This window comes from Zootoca vivipara, chromosome Z1 (assembly GCF_965207765.1).
Source record: "Zootoca vivipara chromosome Z1, rZooViv2.hap1.1, whole genome shotgun sequence".
NCBI classification, from domain to species: Eukaryota; Metazoa; Chordata; class Lepidosauria; order Squamata; family Lacertidae; genus Zootoca; species Zootoca vivipara.
In genome coordinates this window covers 16,297,530-16,316,256 of record NC_142583.1, presented here as the reverse complement: position 1 = coordinate 16,316,256, position 18,727 = coordinate 16,297,530, and the positions used below count along the sequence as shown (strand labels likewise).

The 18,727-nt window shown below is 42.0% G+C and overlaps 2 protein-coding genes across 14 annotated transcripts in view; one reads left to right on the top strand and one right to left on the bottom strand.

The window, feature by feature from the left end:
* ATP10D (ATPase phospholipid transporting 10D (putative)) overlaps nt 1-5,041 on the top strand; it is a 54,701-nt gene extending 49,660 nt beyond the window's left edge. For 9 of the 11 annotated variants that reach the window (XM_088660907.1, XM_060278880.2, XM_060278877.2 and 6 more), the window contains 2 exons: nt 1,611-1,798; nt 3,901-5,041. In XM_088660907.1, the coding sequence (XP_088517033.1) occupies nt 1,611-1,798; nt 3,901-4,033 (321 nt within the window). In that variant the 3' untranslated portion in view covers nt 4,034-5,041. The remainder of the gene's footprint in view (nt 1-1,610; nt 1,799-3,900) is intronic. The other 2 variants (XM_088660905.1, XM_060278876.2) reach the window with 1 other exon arrangement.
* A 4,465-nt stretch (nt 5,042-9,506) lies between these two features.
* Nucleotides 9,507-18,727, bottom strand: part of CORIN (corin, serine peptidase) — a 142,690-nt gene continuing 133,469 nt past the window's right edge. For all 3 annotated transcript variants that reach the window (XM_088660908.1, XM_035112248.3, XM_088660909.1), the window contains 3 exons: nt 17,539-17,810; nt 14,594-14,727; nt 9,507-13,673 (listed from right to left, as the gene is read on the bottom strand). In XM_088660908.1, the coding sequence (XP_088517034.1) occupies nt 13,491-13,673; nt 14,594-14,727; nt 17,539-17,810 (589 nt within the window). In that variant the 3' untranslated portion in view covers nt 9,507-13,490. The remainder of the gene's footprint in view (nt 13,674-14,593; nt 14,728-17,538; nt 17,811-18,727) is intronic.

Below are 18,727 nucleotides of genomic sequence, written 5' to 3'. Positions count from 1 at the left end.
ACACAATCAGTTTAGGTAGTTAGTTCCTGGCGAGGGAGAGGCTTTTACTTCCTTTCACAAAACATGAAGCAAGGCTCCCGCAGGAACCTTGGTGGGAGAAGAGTTTGAAGGGGAAAGTTTCCACTCTCCATGTTTCTAAATTTATTGGATACAGAGTATTCATACACCCACCCACATCCACACCCAAGGTGAAGTCTTATCTTGCCCAACATCTCATCCCTCTGCCTCCCAGTTATTTTGAGCAGAACCTGTGAACGGCCCCTGAGAAAAAGGAAGAGAGAGGGAGGCAGGGAACTAATTTCTAATTTACTCCTCAGAAGCCAGCTTGTCCCCTCTGCAAGTACCTCCCCTGAACCTTTAGAGCAAGTTTGGGGAATCTTTGGCCCTTCAGATGTTGCTGAACTACAGCTCACATCGGCCTCTGCAAGAATGGCCCCAGGGATGATGGGAGTTGTTGTTGTTCAGCAAGTCAGAGCTTTCCCACCCACACCTGCTTTAGAGTATTAGTGATGGTGTCATAACAAGGGCAGTGCTTTTTGTAACAGAAATTCTTGCCCAAATTAACTAAAATTGTTATTTTTAAATGGCAGCAGAGGAGAGAGGCAGAAACTGGGGTGGCTGAATAGCTGCCTCTTATTACTGCAGAAAAAGAGACTGAACACTGAGAAGGGAGGAGGTAGCAAGGATTATTTTCCTGCCAGGGCAAGCAAGGGGTATGACTTCCCAGACTGCCCTTTCTAGGAATTTAAAGGGAAACTCCCTGTGTCTTAACCCTTTGCTTACTTAATAAAGCATGAAATGGGGGGGGGGTTGCAATATTATTTCCCACATTAGCAAGCCTGCTGAACTTTCTAGTGCCTCACTTTTAGACCTTTACCCCTTGTGAATCCCAACACAGTGACGTAGGGTTAAGACAGAAGTACTCCCAGTGGGTGAAGAAGAGGGGAACCTCCTAGGAACCTCCTCTGCCTCCCTTAATCTAAGGGTGCTGCTGGGCAAAGGGCTGTGGCATCTCCTGGGTCTTGCCTTCTGTCAGGGCACTGTAGGCCAGCCAACGCTATGAAGGAAATGCCAATGAACAGCTTCAGTGCCTTCTGTGCCTCAGACCTGGGCGGCCATGGCAACAGCAATGAAACCACTCTTTCTGTCTTAGCAGAGAATGAGCTGCCCACCTCGGTGGGCCTGGCCATGGGAAAGGTGGGAACTTACCTTTGATGGGTACTGTATGGGACCTTCAAATCAGAAGAAGCTGCTTGCAGCCTTCATGCACATTAAGCCCATCCACTCATGGCCACTTGGAAATCTGGAGAAGCAAAGGGGGTTTAACCCTCAGCTTAACTGCATGAATGGAGTCTTCAGACAACTGCTTCCCCAGTTAACAGGTGCCACACAGTGATCTTTCAAGAAACTGCCCTGCAGCACAGTTACCTGAGCCCACCCTTAAACATTAGGGACTAAGAACCATGGAAACAATTGCTAGTTTTGAATGGTGAATGAATATGTGACTTGTCTGAGCTCGTACCACTGCCTTTCAGTTCTTCAGAAATGGAAGCAGATTCTGTTTCACTCAGTTTGTTCTCTGTGGTGTGTGTTGTTTTTTTTAATTTCAGAATGTGGTGCACTTCTCTATTCTAGCTGGTAGCGTCCTCCTGTTCTTCAGCGTTATTGGGACGCTTGGAGCTACCTGCCTCTTCTGCAACCCACCAGCCAATCCATACTGGGTACTTCAGACACATTTGTCTTCTCCAAGGTTTTATCTGGTGTGCACACTTGCGACTCTTTTGGCTCTTCTTCCAAGGTATTTTATTGGTTTGGAACCAAGTATTGTGGTGTAGATAGAAATTCATTGTTCATGCTGTGATTCTTCTGTCACATGTGACAGAGCAACAAACCTGTACGTAAAGTCAGTAGGGAGCTGCAGCTAATTCTGTCCATCTGCTGAATATGATACAAACAGATGTTTGAGAACACATGTAACATTCACGCTTTACATTTTTACATGTTCACTTCCAAAAAAAAAACCTTAGCAGTACTAAAGATTTATTGACCATTGTAGAAAAGCTATGCTGAATCAAGCAAAAAGAGGTTATTCTTCACTTTAGGTCTAAGTCTCATTGGGGTGGTAAACGTGTGGTCTGGACTGTACTACTTCAGACTCCAAGTGGGAGCTCACATAATTGAATTATCCCTACCTGACCTCCCCAAAATCATTCCATATAGAAAAGTAGGTGTCAAGAATAGTTGCAGCCCATCAAGCCTTTTGATAGGCTTGTTTTCCCCAAGGGAGAAATGTCTTCCTCCCTTGGGGAAACATTCTGCTGCATGACCCCCAATTGTAGGCTAAAGCGGTACTACCCAGACATTTTATCACCTCAATGGGAAATAGGCCAATGTCTCTAATACAGAATACCCTGGACTCTGGAATTATTAGCCAAAATATCCAGGGTAATAAATTACAGCACTTTCCCATCAATTTCTTAGTACCTTTGTAGTTTGGATTGCTTCCTAGTTTGGGTTCTAAGAACTAAATTTTATAAAGTGTATACACACACGCACACACACACACACATTTCAAGTTTCTGGTCAAAATGGTTGAATTGTGTGTAACATTACCGGTAGTCCAAACATCTCCTTAAAAGCTGAATATTGAGCTCAGGGCAGTTTCAGTCAATATCCAGATTTTGCCACCTTGGGCTTTTAACACTTAAGTCAGGAAGAGTTTGGGGGTAATTGGGATTTTGCCCTGCTGGTTTTCTATTATACTACATTTGTATCCCGCAGTTCCTCTAAGGAACTTGAAGAAGTGGTCTATTGACATAGCAAGTCTGTGAGGTAGGGGAGGTGGCCAAATGCCACTATTGAGATTCATAGCTGATTTGAGGTTTGAACACGGGCTTCCCCATGCCCAAGGCCACTGTAACAACACAGTGCCATGGGTTGTCATACGTCCAGGACATATCTACAATATTGCGGTTGGAAGCAGTGTCCAGGCAGAAATCACTGAAATATCCAGGAAAATCCGTATGTATCAAAACTAGGGTTGCCAGACTCAATAGAGGACAGGACTTCTGTGCCTTTAATTGCCCTGCTCTCTTTTGAGTCTGGAAACCTTAAAGAGAAACCAGCAGACCCTTTGCTTGGAAATTAAACAAAGGGTCTGCTGGTTTCTCTTTAAGGTTTCCAGACACAAAAGAGAGCAGGGCAATTAAAGGCACAGAAGTCCTGTCCTCTATTGAGTCTGGCAACCCAATCAAAACCCACGTCAGCAGTGTCATTTTTGGTGATTTTCAATAACTTCCAAAAAGCCTCAACCACCTTTCTGAAATAATGGCAACCCTATTGTAACACCACAGGATCTCTGTGTTGCTGTTGCCAACCAGTGGCGGAGCTTCATGCTCTGGCACCGGAGGGCGGAGAGCAGGTGGGGGCAGGGCTGGCGCACGTCCTGGGGGCGTGACACGCCGCCCACAGGGCCATGACGCGAGTCCTGGGGGCGTGGCGCCCAGCACGGGTAGGGGAGCAGCCACGATGGCACCCCACCGGGGTCGCGCTGCTGGGGGTGATGCACTCCCCCTGCACTGCTCTTCCTCCGCTTGTGCCGCCAACATTAGCTTTTTTTTTTTTGCTAGAGTGATGTTAGAATATAAACTTTGCCTACATCCATAATCCTTAAACCATTCTCCAACAATCAGTTCGGCATTGTTTCAGTATGATACATTTGTTAGGACAAACTCAATCCTTGCCCTAATTGGTTGAGCTAAAGGGGGGGGGAGCTTTCTTACCACCTGGTTAATAAGAGCACACTGTTGAGAACAATGCTTTTTCATAGGAGGCCCTTTGCCCCAAACCAAGTTTGATCCATGCCTACACAGCTTATTTGAATCCTTCCTTATACCGTAGGTATTTGTTCAGGGTGCTCCAGACCACAGTATTTCCAACTCCACTGATAAAGGCCAAGAACTTGGAAGGTCGGGTCCTTACAGGACGGAGGAGTCTGCTGCGCAATGCAAGTGTAGCCCATCGTGATGGGTAGAATTGATCACCAAGGGACAAATGGGGATTCTGGGTCTGCTAATTCTGAAGACTCAGCAAAAGAAAACAACATCAAGTGTTGTGGTTTGTTGCTGTTGCCAATACAGTTAGTGCCGTTTTGTAATAATGTTGGAGACAGCATGAACAGGCACCCAAGGCACATCTGAAAATGGCGGCAGGCTGAGTTGTGAGGGCACTGAAATGTTTAAGCCCCTCAAAGGAATTCTATTCCATCACATATGGAGCTAGTGATTCTTAAGCTGGAGGGTTAGACTTTACTTCTGAAGAAGACCACACTGATATTTTCTCTCGTGAATAAGGCTGATTTGGATTCTGCCTAGGGCATATAGGAGGGTCTAAAACACTCTGCCAAAAATAGTGTTATTTATGCTTTAATGTCCAAAAGAGGAAGGGTAGTACATTTAAATGATCTTTCTCACATGACTTTTCTTTTTTATATGAAATTCAAGCCACCACCCACTGCTTGTGCTTTTTTTAATATACAAAAAAGTACTTAGAATAATTTGTTCAAGATATAAGCAAACAAAGAAATGCTGTCCCTTGTTCCACAATGGATAAATCATTTCATATAAGCCTTGATAGCATGGAAGAGATATTTAAGCCTGGTCAGACAAAGAGGTTTGGGGATTACTGAATTTTGACTTTATCCTTTCTACTGTTATTATAATGTTTGTTTCTGGGGCAGTCAATGTTAGAGCAGCTTTGTCTAACAAGATGCACAATAGTTCCCTCTGAAAATAAGCTGTGCAAAACCTGAATCACTTTCATAATAAAACAGTATTTGTAACTCTTCATGGAAGCAAGATTCATAGATGATAGGGGCCACTTCTCTGGAGAATAAAGGATGCAGGAAAGACATTTCTACACAAGCACAGCATTTTTGTATATATGATGATTATGTGAATGTGAGAAACTGTCCGCTTTTATTTCCTTATGGAAGGAATACTGTTAAATTTGTTCTTTTAGAAATGAATATTTGTACTGTAAACAGTGTGTGGTGCGGCTCCTCTTTTCCTTCCCTCTGCAAACAGATTGGTGTTTTCAGATAACAGACTTCTCACTACCCTTGCTTAAAAGAATGTTCCATAAAAAACTGATGTTAAAATGTTTAGGATTTGGGGGTGGGGTGATTCTGTTGGTTCAGTACTCTGCTAGGCACACAGCTAAACAGAACATATTCTGAATTAATTTACCAAGGTTCTAAAGAAATCCCTGAGAGGATGAAAGCACTGCATAGGTAATCAAAACACTTCTAAACAAGATTCACTGCACAAATTTCCTTTCTGCATCATATCCCTTTATGTTAAGAGAAAGACTTTCCATTTAGTCCACATGTGAACCATTCTGACACAGCTTTACCTGTAGCTCAGACCTTTTGGGGAGGGTAGCCTGATTTTAACTATAATTACTGTTATCTGCAGCTGAACCCACTTAGCATTCCCCATCAGAGCTAAAATACTGGTTTCTTTCAGCTGGCATTCAAGATTGCCTTGCCATAACAAATAGTAATCTCTATTCAATATGCAACTGTATTTTCCAGGATAATGACCCCAGGTTACCATGACCTAATTTTGTGTCACTGTGTCCAATTAAAACATGCTCTTTCTGCTGTGCTCTCCACAATGCATGTGGAGATCTATAAACACCAAATATTGAAAGTACTGGTTTCTAATCATGTGTCACAATTTTTAAGGCAAGGGTAGGAACTTTTTGGCGCTATGCAGATCTTTATCTCCTGCCCACTTCCCCATGCCAACTTCGGCAGGCAGGTGGGCCCTGTCAATCAGCTGATGCCATAGTGGCATGTGATTGACATCTGCCACAGCCCAGCACTAATTGCCCAACTATCAGTTGAGTGTCAAAAGGCCCTTTTTCAGCCAAGCCCTGCCCTTAGCTGCTGTGTAAGACTGGTGCATGTGACTTGGCTGACCCAATGAGGAGGCCTGGTGGGGCCAAATTTGGCCTGCAGGACAAGAGGTTCCCTGCCCATTTTAAGGCTTATTTACAGTGCATGACATGGAATAAGTCCCATGGGATTCAGTCCAACCTATTTTTGAGTAACCACACAAAGCACTGCACTGCATCCTTCCATGCTGCTGGTGCCCCTCTTGTCTAACAGCAGTGAAAGATGCCTGCTTCATAGGCATCTTTCCATTCTTGGAAGGAAAAATGAGTGCCAGTTCCCTGGCTTAAGCTCTAGAACAGGCATGACAAACCTGCGGCCCTCCAGATGTTTTGGCCTACAACTCCCATGATCCCTAGCTAGCAGGACCAGTGGTTGGGGAAGATGGGAATTGTAGTCCAAAACATCTGGAGGGCCGCAGGTTTGACATGCCTGCTCTAGAAGTTTCCATGCACATATGCAGATCCTGTAATTGTGACTGGACAGACCACCGCTCAAGAGACAAAAGTAAGCAATCTATTTTAAGTCATGGAACCTGAATCATACGATCACTCCGTACATGAGCACCATTCATCATTCACCACTGGCAAAAGAAGGAAGCGTGTACAGTACTTGATTTCGATAACCCTGCATAATGGCATTTTTCCACATGCTACTCAAGCAACAAACTTAAACTGGTCGCAGTTTTTAAAGCTGATAACGTGATTTTGCACTAACCTGAACTGGAGCCAAGTCCTGCTTTCCTAGATGTGCCAGTCTTATTTTTTTTATATTCCTTTTATCTCGCTGGACCTCGCATGCAAAAGAAGAAAGCATCAACTCCTTTACCATTTTCTGTTCCTTTTTACTGCAAAAATAACAACAAAAGAGGGACCTGACCTGAGGGGAAAAAGCCAGATGTTTTCCATAAAACAAATCACAGGAACAAAATCCAGTATTGTATTGTTATCCAAGTCCACAGTGGGAGCTTGATTTGGGGAATTTAGCACGCCTTCTTGGGGAGGGAGGGAGAATTGCCTGTTTTTGAAAGTTTATTGTTGCCTGTTTGAGCCATACAGAAACTGCAGTCGCTGACAATAAATCGCTAAACATTGAGCTCCATTTTAGTATTCTCTTTTTATTTTTGAAGAATGAATAAATTACATGAGACAAACTTTAAACTACGGCAGGCAGGGTGTTGCAGAGCTGTGTTTAACTTTCCTTCCAAAGTCTGTAACCAAACACTGTGAGGTCTCTGAATAACACTCACAAACTGAAGCTTGAGGACCATTTGGTGTTCACAGAATTTGTCATTCCTGCATCTCATTGACGTTAATCTACCGAAACATTTGTCCCGTGCTATTTTTCTAGAAAAAGAGGCACCGGAACTCACCTCATTCCCTTATAATGGCAATGGTGCCCGCCTAAGAGGTGCTGGAATTGAGTTCCAGCTGAAAAATGTTCTGCATTTGTCACTCACAACTAACTCATCTTACTGCTTTCAGTAGGATTTACAGTAAACTCCAATTAAGTTCAGTGGGGCTGACTCCCAGGTAAGTGACCACAGCATTGTAATCTGAGAAAGGCTGCCTCAGGCTTGAGAAGGCCCTTGGCAAAGTAATTTCTGGTGAGCCCCTTCCTACACCAATGCCCCCCAGTCCTGTGGACTTACCTGGCAGCAGTAAGCAGCACTGTTTATTTCCAACAGTGACATAACACAAGTCGAGCATGGGAGCTCTCCAAGTTGGCTGTCACACCATTCTTCAAACTGGAGTCGCAGGCGAAAGGAAACCCAGGGCAGGGTAGGAATCAGTAGTGCTCCCAGCAGACGTCCAAGGATCCTGTGTGTCATTGGGAGTCCTGCATGCGAATTACAACTAGCTTTGATTCAGGTCATTTATAGGTGAATGTTAAATCTTCATAAAGTCACTTATGGCAAAAAAAAAATCTAATACCTATGTGCAGCTCCATGTTACCTTAGTAGCACAGTAGTATTCCAATTCACTAGATTATTTGCTATATAAACATCAGAATGGTATATACTCTATCAAGGTCTTTGATGCGTCCATGGAAGGCATGTATGTGGTCCAGTCTACCCACATGCTTCAGGACTGCCTATTTGTTAGAAAAAGATTAAGTGCCCTACATGTTTCAGTTCCACAGTTGAGGAGGTGACTAGGAGAAGAACACTACTACCGTGTTTCTCCGAAAATAAGCCATACCCCAAAAATAAGCCATAGTGATAGGCAGTTTAACCTTGTAGGTTAAACTGTACCATACTTAATTTTAAAAAAAAACCAAGACGTCCTCTGAAAATAAGCCACCGTGTTTTTTTTTGAGGAAAAATAGATATAAGACGGTGTCTTATATTTGGCTGTACACCGGCTCCCTCGGCCAGTAAAGCGAGATGAGCGCTGCAACCCCAGAGTCGTCCGCGACTGGACCTAATGGTCAGGGGTCCCTTTATCTTTATGTAGTCAACAGCAGTTCCCATGATCACAATAATTTGGGGTTTAAATGTAAATCTTTTAACCATTATGCCCAGTGATGTTATTTCCAGCATGCCACAAAATGGTACATCCTAAAATATAAATTTAACTGCAAAATTCTGCATTTGTGCAACTTGTTTCACAGCAATTAATTAATGTGCTGTGGTTATGCACAGTATAGAGTGACAACCTTTTTATTTTAACTTTTCCTGCTGCTGAAATATGCAGCAAGTTTTAGCAAATGAAATTAGCTATGGACACAGCAAGGAAATAGACTAGGGGTGCATTCATGACTATTACATGATGAAAATGAAATTTCACATGCTCTTCTACAATGAGTCAGGCAATTGATACAAAGGCCAGGTTAATTAATGAGTCTTACCTTCTGAAATTGTCCAGTATTCATCACTGCATCCGTATGTTTGTCAACAATGCACATTAGTGTTGTTCTTCCTTTAAGATGTTGGTCTTCAAGATGTTGGTCTAAAACTCTCATTATCGCTGATCATTCTCCATGCTGGCTGGAGCTGATGTGTGTTGGAGTTCACGATGTTCTTTACAACAGAGGTAAGCTATGCAACAGCTTTACCTATTGACCATAAGCATTCACATTATACTGTTTTAGAAGCCTACTAAAAGCTATCTTTATTACCGGTATTTAAACAAGCCTATCCAGATATATACTTCAGTATTTGCTTCATTATTAGTACGGTAATTATTTTATATTACTTTCTCTACACTATTAATTTGATTATAGTTGCATGATGCTCCAAAATATTTGAAATGGAGCTCCTGAGACTCCCAGGTGTTCTGCTAATAAGATCTAAATAAGATTCCTTTACATGACATGGCCAGTCTACGACATATCCCTCCATTACAAAAAGAATACCATATCTTAATAGATCCCATATGTTATTACTGCATCAAGGCCCCAACAACTCAGTGGGTATTAAGTTAACAAACTCACTCCTTTTCTTTCAGTGATATGAGAGATTCCATTTGATCTGTGCTCCAAGAGAATGGCTCAGAACCTCTATTCAATCTGATTTGCTATTGTGAAGGGAGAAGGGGAGCTGAAACGATTTTTGTTCACAGAATTTATTTTGAAAAAATAAATATGTGCATTTTTGCTCACTTTGGGTTTAAATTAAAACAAATCATTTTGCTTACATTACATTGGTTACATATGCTCCTTTCCCAGTGGCAGTAAAACAACATTGGGAGTATGAATCTCATCAAAGGCTCCTTTCTCACAATTGTGGGATACATTTGATTGTCTCTCTACAACCACACATCTGGAGACATCTGGTACTTTAAAAACCACACTTCGGATGACATCTGGTTCCTTAAAACCCACACCACATACAAATATTTGAATAAGCATACATGGAGGGGGGGAGCAGTATAAAAATACCATGTATAAAATAATAGAAATATATTTTCTCTACGTGGAATGTTGTGGGGGAAATGAGAGTAAAGTGAGAGTACTGTTTTCAGGAGCAATATGATATGAGCCCTAACACACAGTTCTCTACAAAGAATGGCAAAGACAATGCAGAGCTAAGAAAGCGAATGGCCATGAAGGCAGAGGGGCTAGAAGATGAGCAGGCAACCTTTTTGCCTGTGAGGGTCAAATGCAATGGTGGTCTGTGAATTGGGAGGCTGCATGCAGGCGGGGGGGGGGGGTGAGGCCTAGGTGAGCCCCCTCCCCGAGACACTTTTCCTCCTCCCCACCCCCATCTCTCTGTACAGGCATCAGGAGATCCTATCATGCCCCTCCTGCTGCCTCGCTTACCAGTACTAGGAAGGTTGAGAAGCTATTCCTAGGGCTAAAAGCTGAGCAACAGGGAGGGAGGAATCAGCTGGAGATTCAAAAAGGATTCACAAAAGTTGGCCAAGGGCTGCATTCAGCCTGCGCACCACAGGATGACCACATATAAGGTAGGGGGAAATCCTAACAGGGCCAGGGAACAGGAATTCCCATATATTTTAGGCAGCGAGTGAAATTTGGGGAACAGTAGGCTGTACGGGGGGTGGGGTGGGGTGGGGGGAGAGAGACCAACTGGAACAGGGCAGGCCAGAACCTCACATACTGAATTGAACCAGTTAGCTAGATCCAGGACTCGCCTACACAGCTGCAAATATAACGTTTTAAGTGTGTTTTAAGTGCATTATACAAATATGACAGAAGATGGTGATGGTGAGCTTATGGCAAATTCACTGAATTTATGAACACTTGACTTTTGTTTTTGAAATGTGTCCTTCAGGAATACTTTTTAAAATCTTAGTCTAGGATAACGAACGTTAAATATCTATTTGTGATTTGTAAGATACATTTTTAAAAGTTATTTTAAAAGAAATAGTTTCTTCAACAGTTTACATTTTGATTTATGTAGCTAAGGATTTTTCCTACATAGATCAATGTACAAATGACCTACAGATCAGTCCACAACTGGCCTATGATAATCTCTATAGATTTTCTCAACTGCAGCCATACTTGTAGTTGAGTTTTTGGTGGTACAGTACACACAGCAAAGGGGCTATTGTATACTTGGGAGAAAAACTGTATACAACCATGGTTTGAATAAGAATACAGCTATCCTGTTTGTGTGATCATGTACATGAAAGGAAAGGCTAGCATGATACAGGCTGTACACATGGGAAACTGCAGCCTTTTTCATTATAATAGCTTCATTTTTCCAGCAGCTGAAAGCATGAAGATGGCAACCATATACAATCTTCCTTTATACAGTAGTGTACCCACATACAGAGTCACACGGAGAAATTTGTCAGTGTGGACTGGAGTTTCATTATTAACCAGTTGTGGTTCAGGCTACCTGTATTCGAGACAACAATGCCTGCAACCTACCTTATCCAGGGGAGAAATTTGCTCAGATTTTCTGTGCCCCAGTTCCACAGAATGAACAAAAACATAGCAAAGCACAGCATTTTCTTTGTGGTTAAGAAAGTAGAAACAATCAAATACAGCTTTTCAATGCACATAAATAGCAACATTTAGTAATACAGTGGACATTTGTCTATTACAAGCTCCATAAGGTGCATCAAAAGAGGAGGTTACGAGTTCTGTAACAGTAGTCAGGAGTATGTGACTGATAGTCCTGCAGGTTATGACCGAATGTTTCAAACAGTGTTTCAAAACCTCTTTCGGCTTTGAACAATGTGTTTCAGACCTCTCTGTATATAGACTTAGAAAGGCATTCACTGGGTTGCATTTCCAGTCTTCTACAGTTTTCAAGGGGAGGACTGTAAACAGATGCTTCATTATATTGTTTCAGGTGCCACTTCACAAGATGGGCTGTACCAAAGCAGTACACACTTCTATAAGGGCGGGACAAACTGCACTGAATCAATGAATGTTCAATGATAGCTTCCAAAACTGAACAAATTGCTTGCCTGTCTTGTATAGCCTTTGTCCGAATGCAGACTGAAGCGAGGCAGGCAAGGTTTTCTCTCCTATAATTCCTCAGAAGGGGATGGTGGCCAAGTAGCTCCCCTATACAACCTCACCAGGAAACTACTGCTGTGTTAGACAGTGGCCTTTAACCTGTGTTTTAGAAGCCCCCGAGAGGCCTTATAGATTTCCATAATGCATGTTTTCTGCCTGAATGCAGTGCCTCTTCTAAAACAATCTTTCCTGAAGCTGAAAAACTTATCTGCTCTCCAACCATCTGGTGTGTGCCACACCTTTTTCCTGCAGATCCTGTGGGATAAGGCAGAATTATGGCAAAGCTAGATCTTGAAAATTATAAATCACATGTCACCATGGGCTTGGAGCCTAGGACTAGAGAGAAAAAGCCTCCAACTTGGATATCCTCCTAGTCGGAAAATAGAGTGTTACTAAGCAAGGAGGCTTCATGAATGATTTAACTATAGCTTTTAGGACTGATTATTTATAGTTTTTAGGAACAAATTTAGATTCCAGGAGGATACCTGTTGACTTACAATAGTTGTTCATTTTTCATTTTAAATACTATTGGATTACCTCTGTGATGCCGCAAAAGTAAGGACTACCTTGTTAAGAACACTGCAAGGATTGGGATGAGGTGCTAGTCCACACAAGAAGCTATAGGGACACTTCCTGCTTAAGAGGTGATTTCATTTTGCATCTTGTAATTTGGGAAGGAAAGAAACCATCTATATGACATTCTCACTAACCACCCAGTTCTATTGCAGCTACTGTGGTTAGGATCTCCATGCAAAAGGATCCATGCAAAAGGATCCAAGTCTTAAGTGCTTTGTTTAGGTCATTCAGTCCAGAATAAGCCTAATGTGCTAGTCCTAGCAGTTAAGTTGTATGGAAATCATTTAAACCAGCTTTGTGGGTTATACTGGTGCTTCTTGATTTTAAATGTTATTCGTTTTATGGCAATCTTGTTTTAAAATGATTGGTTAACTGTTGCCATAGAATTAAGTTTGTTTTCTCTGTATTGTTTTGCTTTCCCTTGTAATGTGTATGTGATGACCACTGGTCATTATTAAGCAATAAACCTGTATCCAAACATGCAAAATTTGATAGCATATGAAACACCCAATTCTCTTAAAGTGAGTGGAGTCCAGATTAACTTGGTGGAACCAAGAGGTCAAACTAGAGTTTTAAAAAGGACTACTTATGAATAGATGTGCCCACAAATTTACAAACTATTCACTGCAAGAGATAGAAGCTGAAATTCTCTATCAGCAAATATATGTTTTTCTCTTGGTGTTTTAAAAAGCTAGTACTTCTACACAACCCCTAATGGTTTATTTCAAATACCACATTAGAAATGTGTTTAATTTTTCCTTTATGCATTCTGTTGTGAGTGTATGTGAAAGGTAACACAACACTGCTAAAGAAAAAATACCAGAAATGATTACAAAAATATCTGACCAATTACCCAGAAGCACCTTAGGCAACAGAAGATATACCCATTATTTTACTCTGCTCTGTTCCCTGTCATCTGCAACCCACAGAATTTATAATTCAACTGTTTTCTTCATTTCAGCATCTTCATTGTTCTGGTACGCTGCCTTTTGGTCAGTCAGCACAGAATTCCTATCCTGACGAATTAGTGGAGAAGAAATGTGTGGGTGTAGATTTGCATTTCAATCCATTCAATGAAGTGAGACACATTGCTATAAACTCCAGGTCCCAAAATTTTGGAAAAGCAGACAGAGCCCCAAGAGGTTAAGCCAAAGAGTGTCCAGCGTCCAGCAGGCTGCTCGCATACAAGGGGTCCTCCACTGTCACCCTGTAAAGATATAGAGGTTATTCCACAGCATAAGGCTGCTCTTGGGAGTGAGCAACAAAGCTGGATGAACTGATAATAGAAAATAACACAATAATTACATCTCCTAGGATCAGCCAAGATGGTGCCAAGGATCATTGTGAGGGATGCTTGAAAGATATGGTTACCGGACAAATACTCTAGGTTTTTCTAGAACCACCACCAGCTTTCTTTGCTTGCTTGCTTTTACATAAGCTGACTTTCCTTCAGAGAGCTAGGATAGAAGTTTAACATCACAACAAACCCTGTGAAGCAAGCTGAACTAAGAGCAAATCTCTCCAGGTCATCTAATGAGATTCCAAGCTGAGAAGGATTTGTAAAAAAAAGGTACAGGAACTTTTACCTTTATTTAGGACTCAAAGCCAACAAAAAGCCATTTCCATCTATCATGTGATCTAGTTGCTTTTTTGTTCTGTTGGGCTAATTTGGGTAGAGTAGTCATAATCTGCAGAAGGGACGCGGATAGTGCTGTGGGTTAAACCACTGAGCCTAGGGCTTGCCGATCAGAAGGTCGGTGGTTAAAATCCCCGCGGCGGGGTGGGCTCCCGTTGCTCGGTCCCAGCTCCTGCCCACCTAGCAGTTCGAAATCACGTCAAAGTACAAGTAGATAAATAGGTCGCGAAGGTAAACGCCATTTCCTTGCGCTGCTCTGATTCGCCAGAAGCAGCTTAGTCATGCTGGCCACATGACCTGGAAGCTGTACGCCGGCTCCCTCGGCCAATAACTCGAGATGAGCACCGCAACCCCAGAGTCGGTCACAACTGGACCTAATGGTCAGGGGTCTCTTTACCTTACTCATATTCTGCAGCTATAGTTTTCATAAATTTCTCTCTGTGTGTGCACGTACTTGTGTTTGTGTTTTTCCCTCTCCAGAACTGTCTTACCATGCAAGAGTCCACAGTGCCAGATTCATAGCCTGCACATAACATCCTGGCGGTGATAGTTTTCATGTCGAAGTACGACTGGCACTGTTCTAAGGAAATAATACGAACTTCTCCTTCCTGAAGTTTGAAAGGCACTAAATGGGGGAGGGGGGGACAACTTTTGTCAAACCATACACAGCTATGCAAAAATACCATCAAATCCACACTGTTTTGTTGTATAAAGCAAAGAGATTATTAACAGTCTGTTTATTGAGCATTCAACCTGGCTTGGTTGCACCAAGCTTAAACAAAGATCAGACTACAGGTAGGTAGCCGTGTTGGTCTGAGTCGAAGCAAAATAAAAAAAATCCTTCAGTAGCACCTTAAAGACCAACTAAGTTTATATTTTGGTATGAGCTTTCGTGTGCATGCACACTTCTTCAGATACACTAGAAACAGAAGTGTCAGACCCTATATATATACAGAGGGTGGTGGGGGTGGGTGGGAATGGGTGGTGGGCTGATGGGAGTGGTAAACCTGGAGATGGCTGTTAATGGCTGCTGATGGCTGCAATTAGTCCTGGGCTGAGGTGCTAAAGAGAGCTTAATCCTGGGCTGAGGTGCTAAAGAGAGCCATAAGACTGAAAAACCAGTAGGAGAACACTTCAATCTCCCAGGACATTCTATACAAGATCTCAAAGCAGCTGTTTTATCACAGAGAAATTTCAGGAACAGACTGGAAAGAGAAGTTGCTGAATTGGAAATCATTACCAAGCTTAAAACCATGGAAGCACCTGGGATGAATAGAGACATCGGATTCTTATCTCATTATGCATGATCAAGCTCTCTTTAGCACCTCAGCCCAGGACTAATTGCAGCCATCAGCAGCCATTAACAGCCATCTCCAGGTTTACCACTCCCATCAGCCCACCACCCATTCCCACCCACCCCCACCACCCTCTGTATATATATAGGGTCTGACACTTCTGTTTCTAGTGTATCTGAAGAAGTGTGCATGCACACGAAAGCTCATACCAAAATATAAACTTAGTTGGTCTTTAAGGTGCTACTGAAGGATTTTTTTTATTAAAGATCAGACTATGTCCAGTCTTTATTTTGAATTGTTTCTTATCTGATGCTCATTGCTTGTTGGGTGTTTCTATGTCTTGCCATAAAACATTCATTCATTCCACATTTTTCAATACATTTCTCTTGTCACTTTCCTAACTGCAAAAAGTCTGTTGAGTATCATCATGATGATGATGAGTTTGTCATGCTAGGGTGATCAAGCACTGCCCCTTAAAGCTCTTTCTTGATAGCTTGCTATAAAATTAATTTCTTATTCTCTGGGCATATTCAAAGCAATCTCCTCTTTGGCTGCACAGCCTCTGGCAAAATTATGAAATTATGATCTCATATTAATAGTTTTGCCAGGGTCTATGAACCTGCTTTGCGGGGAACTGATGCTACTTTGAAACAAATATGATCTGTCCAAGTGCCTGGACATATATTTGAAAACAAAATATATTTTGATCCCAAGCACAATTCAAAGTGTTGGTGGTGACCTTTAAAGCCCTAAACGGCCTCGGCCCAGAATACCTGAAGGTGCATCCCCACCCCCATCGTTCAGCCCGGACACTGAGATCCAGCACCGAGGGCCTTCTGGCGGTTCCCTCATTGCGAGAGGTGAGGTTGCAGGGAACCAATCAGAGGGCGCCAAGAAGGTAGTGGCGCCCGCCCTATGGAACGCCCTCCCATCAGATGTCAAGGAAATAAACAACTGTCCGACTTTTAGAAGACATCTGAAGGCAGCCCTGTTTAGGGAAGTTTTTAATGTTTGAAGTTTTATTCTGTTTTTAATGTTCTGTTGAAAGCCGCCCAGAGTGGCTGGGGAAACCCAGCCAGATAGGCAGGGGAGAAATAAATTATTATTATTATTATTATTATTATTATTATTATTATTATTATTACTGCTGCTACTACTACTACTATTACTATTATTCTTATTACTACTACTACTACTACTATTCTAGTACAAAACTTTGAAAAGTTTCCTATGAAAGTTAGAGGCTGCACAACCACCTGCCATAGATTTTTCAGGTACAATTTCCCAGCACTATGTCTTGCTCTCGTTACTTATGGTAAATCTCTATTTAGATTTTAATGTACTATCTTCAATATATACTTGTTTATGCTCTTTCCTTTTCCAGTGGGTCACCTCTCACTGCTTTAAAACATGATAGCAGCAGTATGGGCTGCCACCACATGTCACTTCCACATAGCTGAACAGGACTCGTTCAGAAAACTTTGCCATCCCAAGAACAGGATCCCTTCGGGTGTCACAGGCTCTCAGCTCTCACAACACTACACGGTATGGAAGGTACATCCCCTACATTCCCTATAATGTCACATAAGGATGATAAGATGCAAATTTCAGATCATGCAAAATATGGAAGATAAGCCCTAGCATCACTTTTCAGATCGCAGGCGGCTTTCACTGGTGCCTCTGAAATACAGTGCCAACCCAAGTGATTGCAAGTCCTAGCTAACGACTGCAAGCTGTCACAGATTCTGATTAGCACTGTAAATGTTGCTACCAACCCCCAACGTTCCTGGACATTCTGAGAACACTAGTTTCCTTGGCAGTAGGCTTCCCGCCTCCAGGAAGCCCCATACACACACATTTTATGCAAGGGCCTAGGGTTCTTATTGTGGCTAAACAGTAATGAAAATGCAGGTACACATACAATTCTCTCCCTTCTTTGTATTCCAGGCCCTATTCAGTTCAGTGTAAATTGAGAACAAGCTGTGGACTTTGGGTATACATTGTACGTTCTAATATTCCGTAATACACAGCAAAGATTCGTCATTAGTGTTGAAACAGTAAGATTTCCACTAGAATCAGATAACTAACAGAAGTCAATGGAAGATAGATTTGTGTTTAAATATGGAAAACATTAGTCTTACTTTTGTTGCCCATGTGTCCCCAACCGGTGATGTAGCAGTAGGTATCTGGCTCAACTAGCTGCTCCCTGCTGGGTAGACAGATTGGCCTTACATAGCTTGTCTCATTGATGTCTTCATTGAGTTCCACAATGCTTATATCATAATCCACAACAGCACGGTTATAACGGGGGTGCAGAATAATAGTCTTCACCATGCGGGTCTGCATGAAGACTGAAGGATGATCCAAGTTGTTGATGCCAAACACCACTTTCCACACAGCAGGGCTTTCTCTCCTTGTGAAGAGGAAAGAAATAATATATGTCGTTAGTTCTGAATTTATCTCTTTCTAAAGGAGCAACTTCAAATGCTGACATTCTTGGAATAAGCAGATTTTCTAGATCTACTTCAATCACAGTTCAGGCCTAGTTATGGCATTAAAACTGCCTTGTGCACTATGTGGACTAATCTATGATGTGAGAATTACTATGGAAGTGTTGATTCTTCTAGACATTTTGGCTGGCTTTCTAAAGTGTTATTCATAGTACAGTATAACTGTATAACCCTTGACCATGTTCCACATGAGGACATAATCTTTCCTTCTAGAATGTTTCCAGATCCTTAACTCTGAGTCACGGTGCACTATGAAGAGATTACACTGCACAATAATATATCGGGGGAATAGCATTGAGACAACAGACTAGAGAACAAAAGAATGCACTATTTTGTAAAACAATGAAAAAGAAATACTGATTATTATGCAGACTGCTACAGAATGAAGGACTGAATGAAACAGTATTCAAATCAAACCAGCAACTCAGTTATAATGTGAGATTAGAATGCACCAAATATGGAGAAAAGGGAGATAGTGAGAAATGTCAAGCAAGGAAGCGGAGCCTAATTGGTATAATGAAAGGAAATAAGTGTGTGCAACAGCATGGCTAAACTTAGAAATGGGAGAGAGGAGAAAGAGCAGAAGTGGAAAAGGAAAGAACTATGAACTGATACAGAAATTGCTCTATTATAGATTCTGTTACTTCTCTCCTCTCTTTTTTTAAAAAAGAATTTCACAGCAGATGCCACACGAGTTGAATAAATCATTGGTATTTACAGAGTTTTGAGATGCAGGCAATACTGAGACAAACATATTAATGGACTGCTTGTCCATCCACAAACAGAACTAGTGTTTCAAATGCCTTTAAAGTGTTTGATT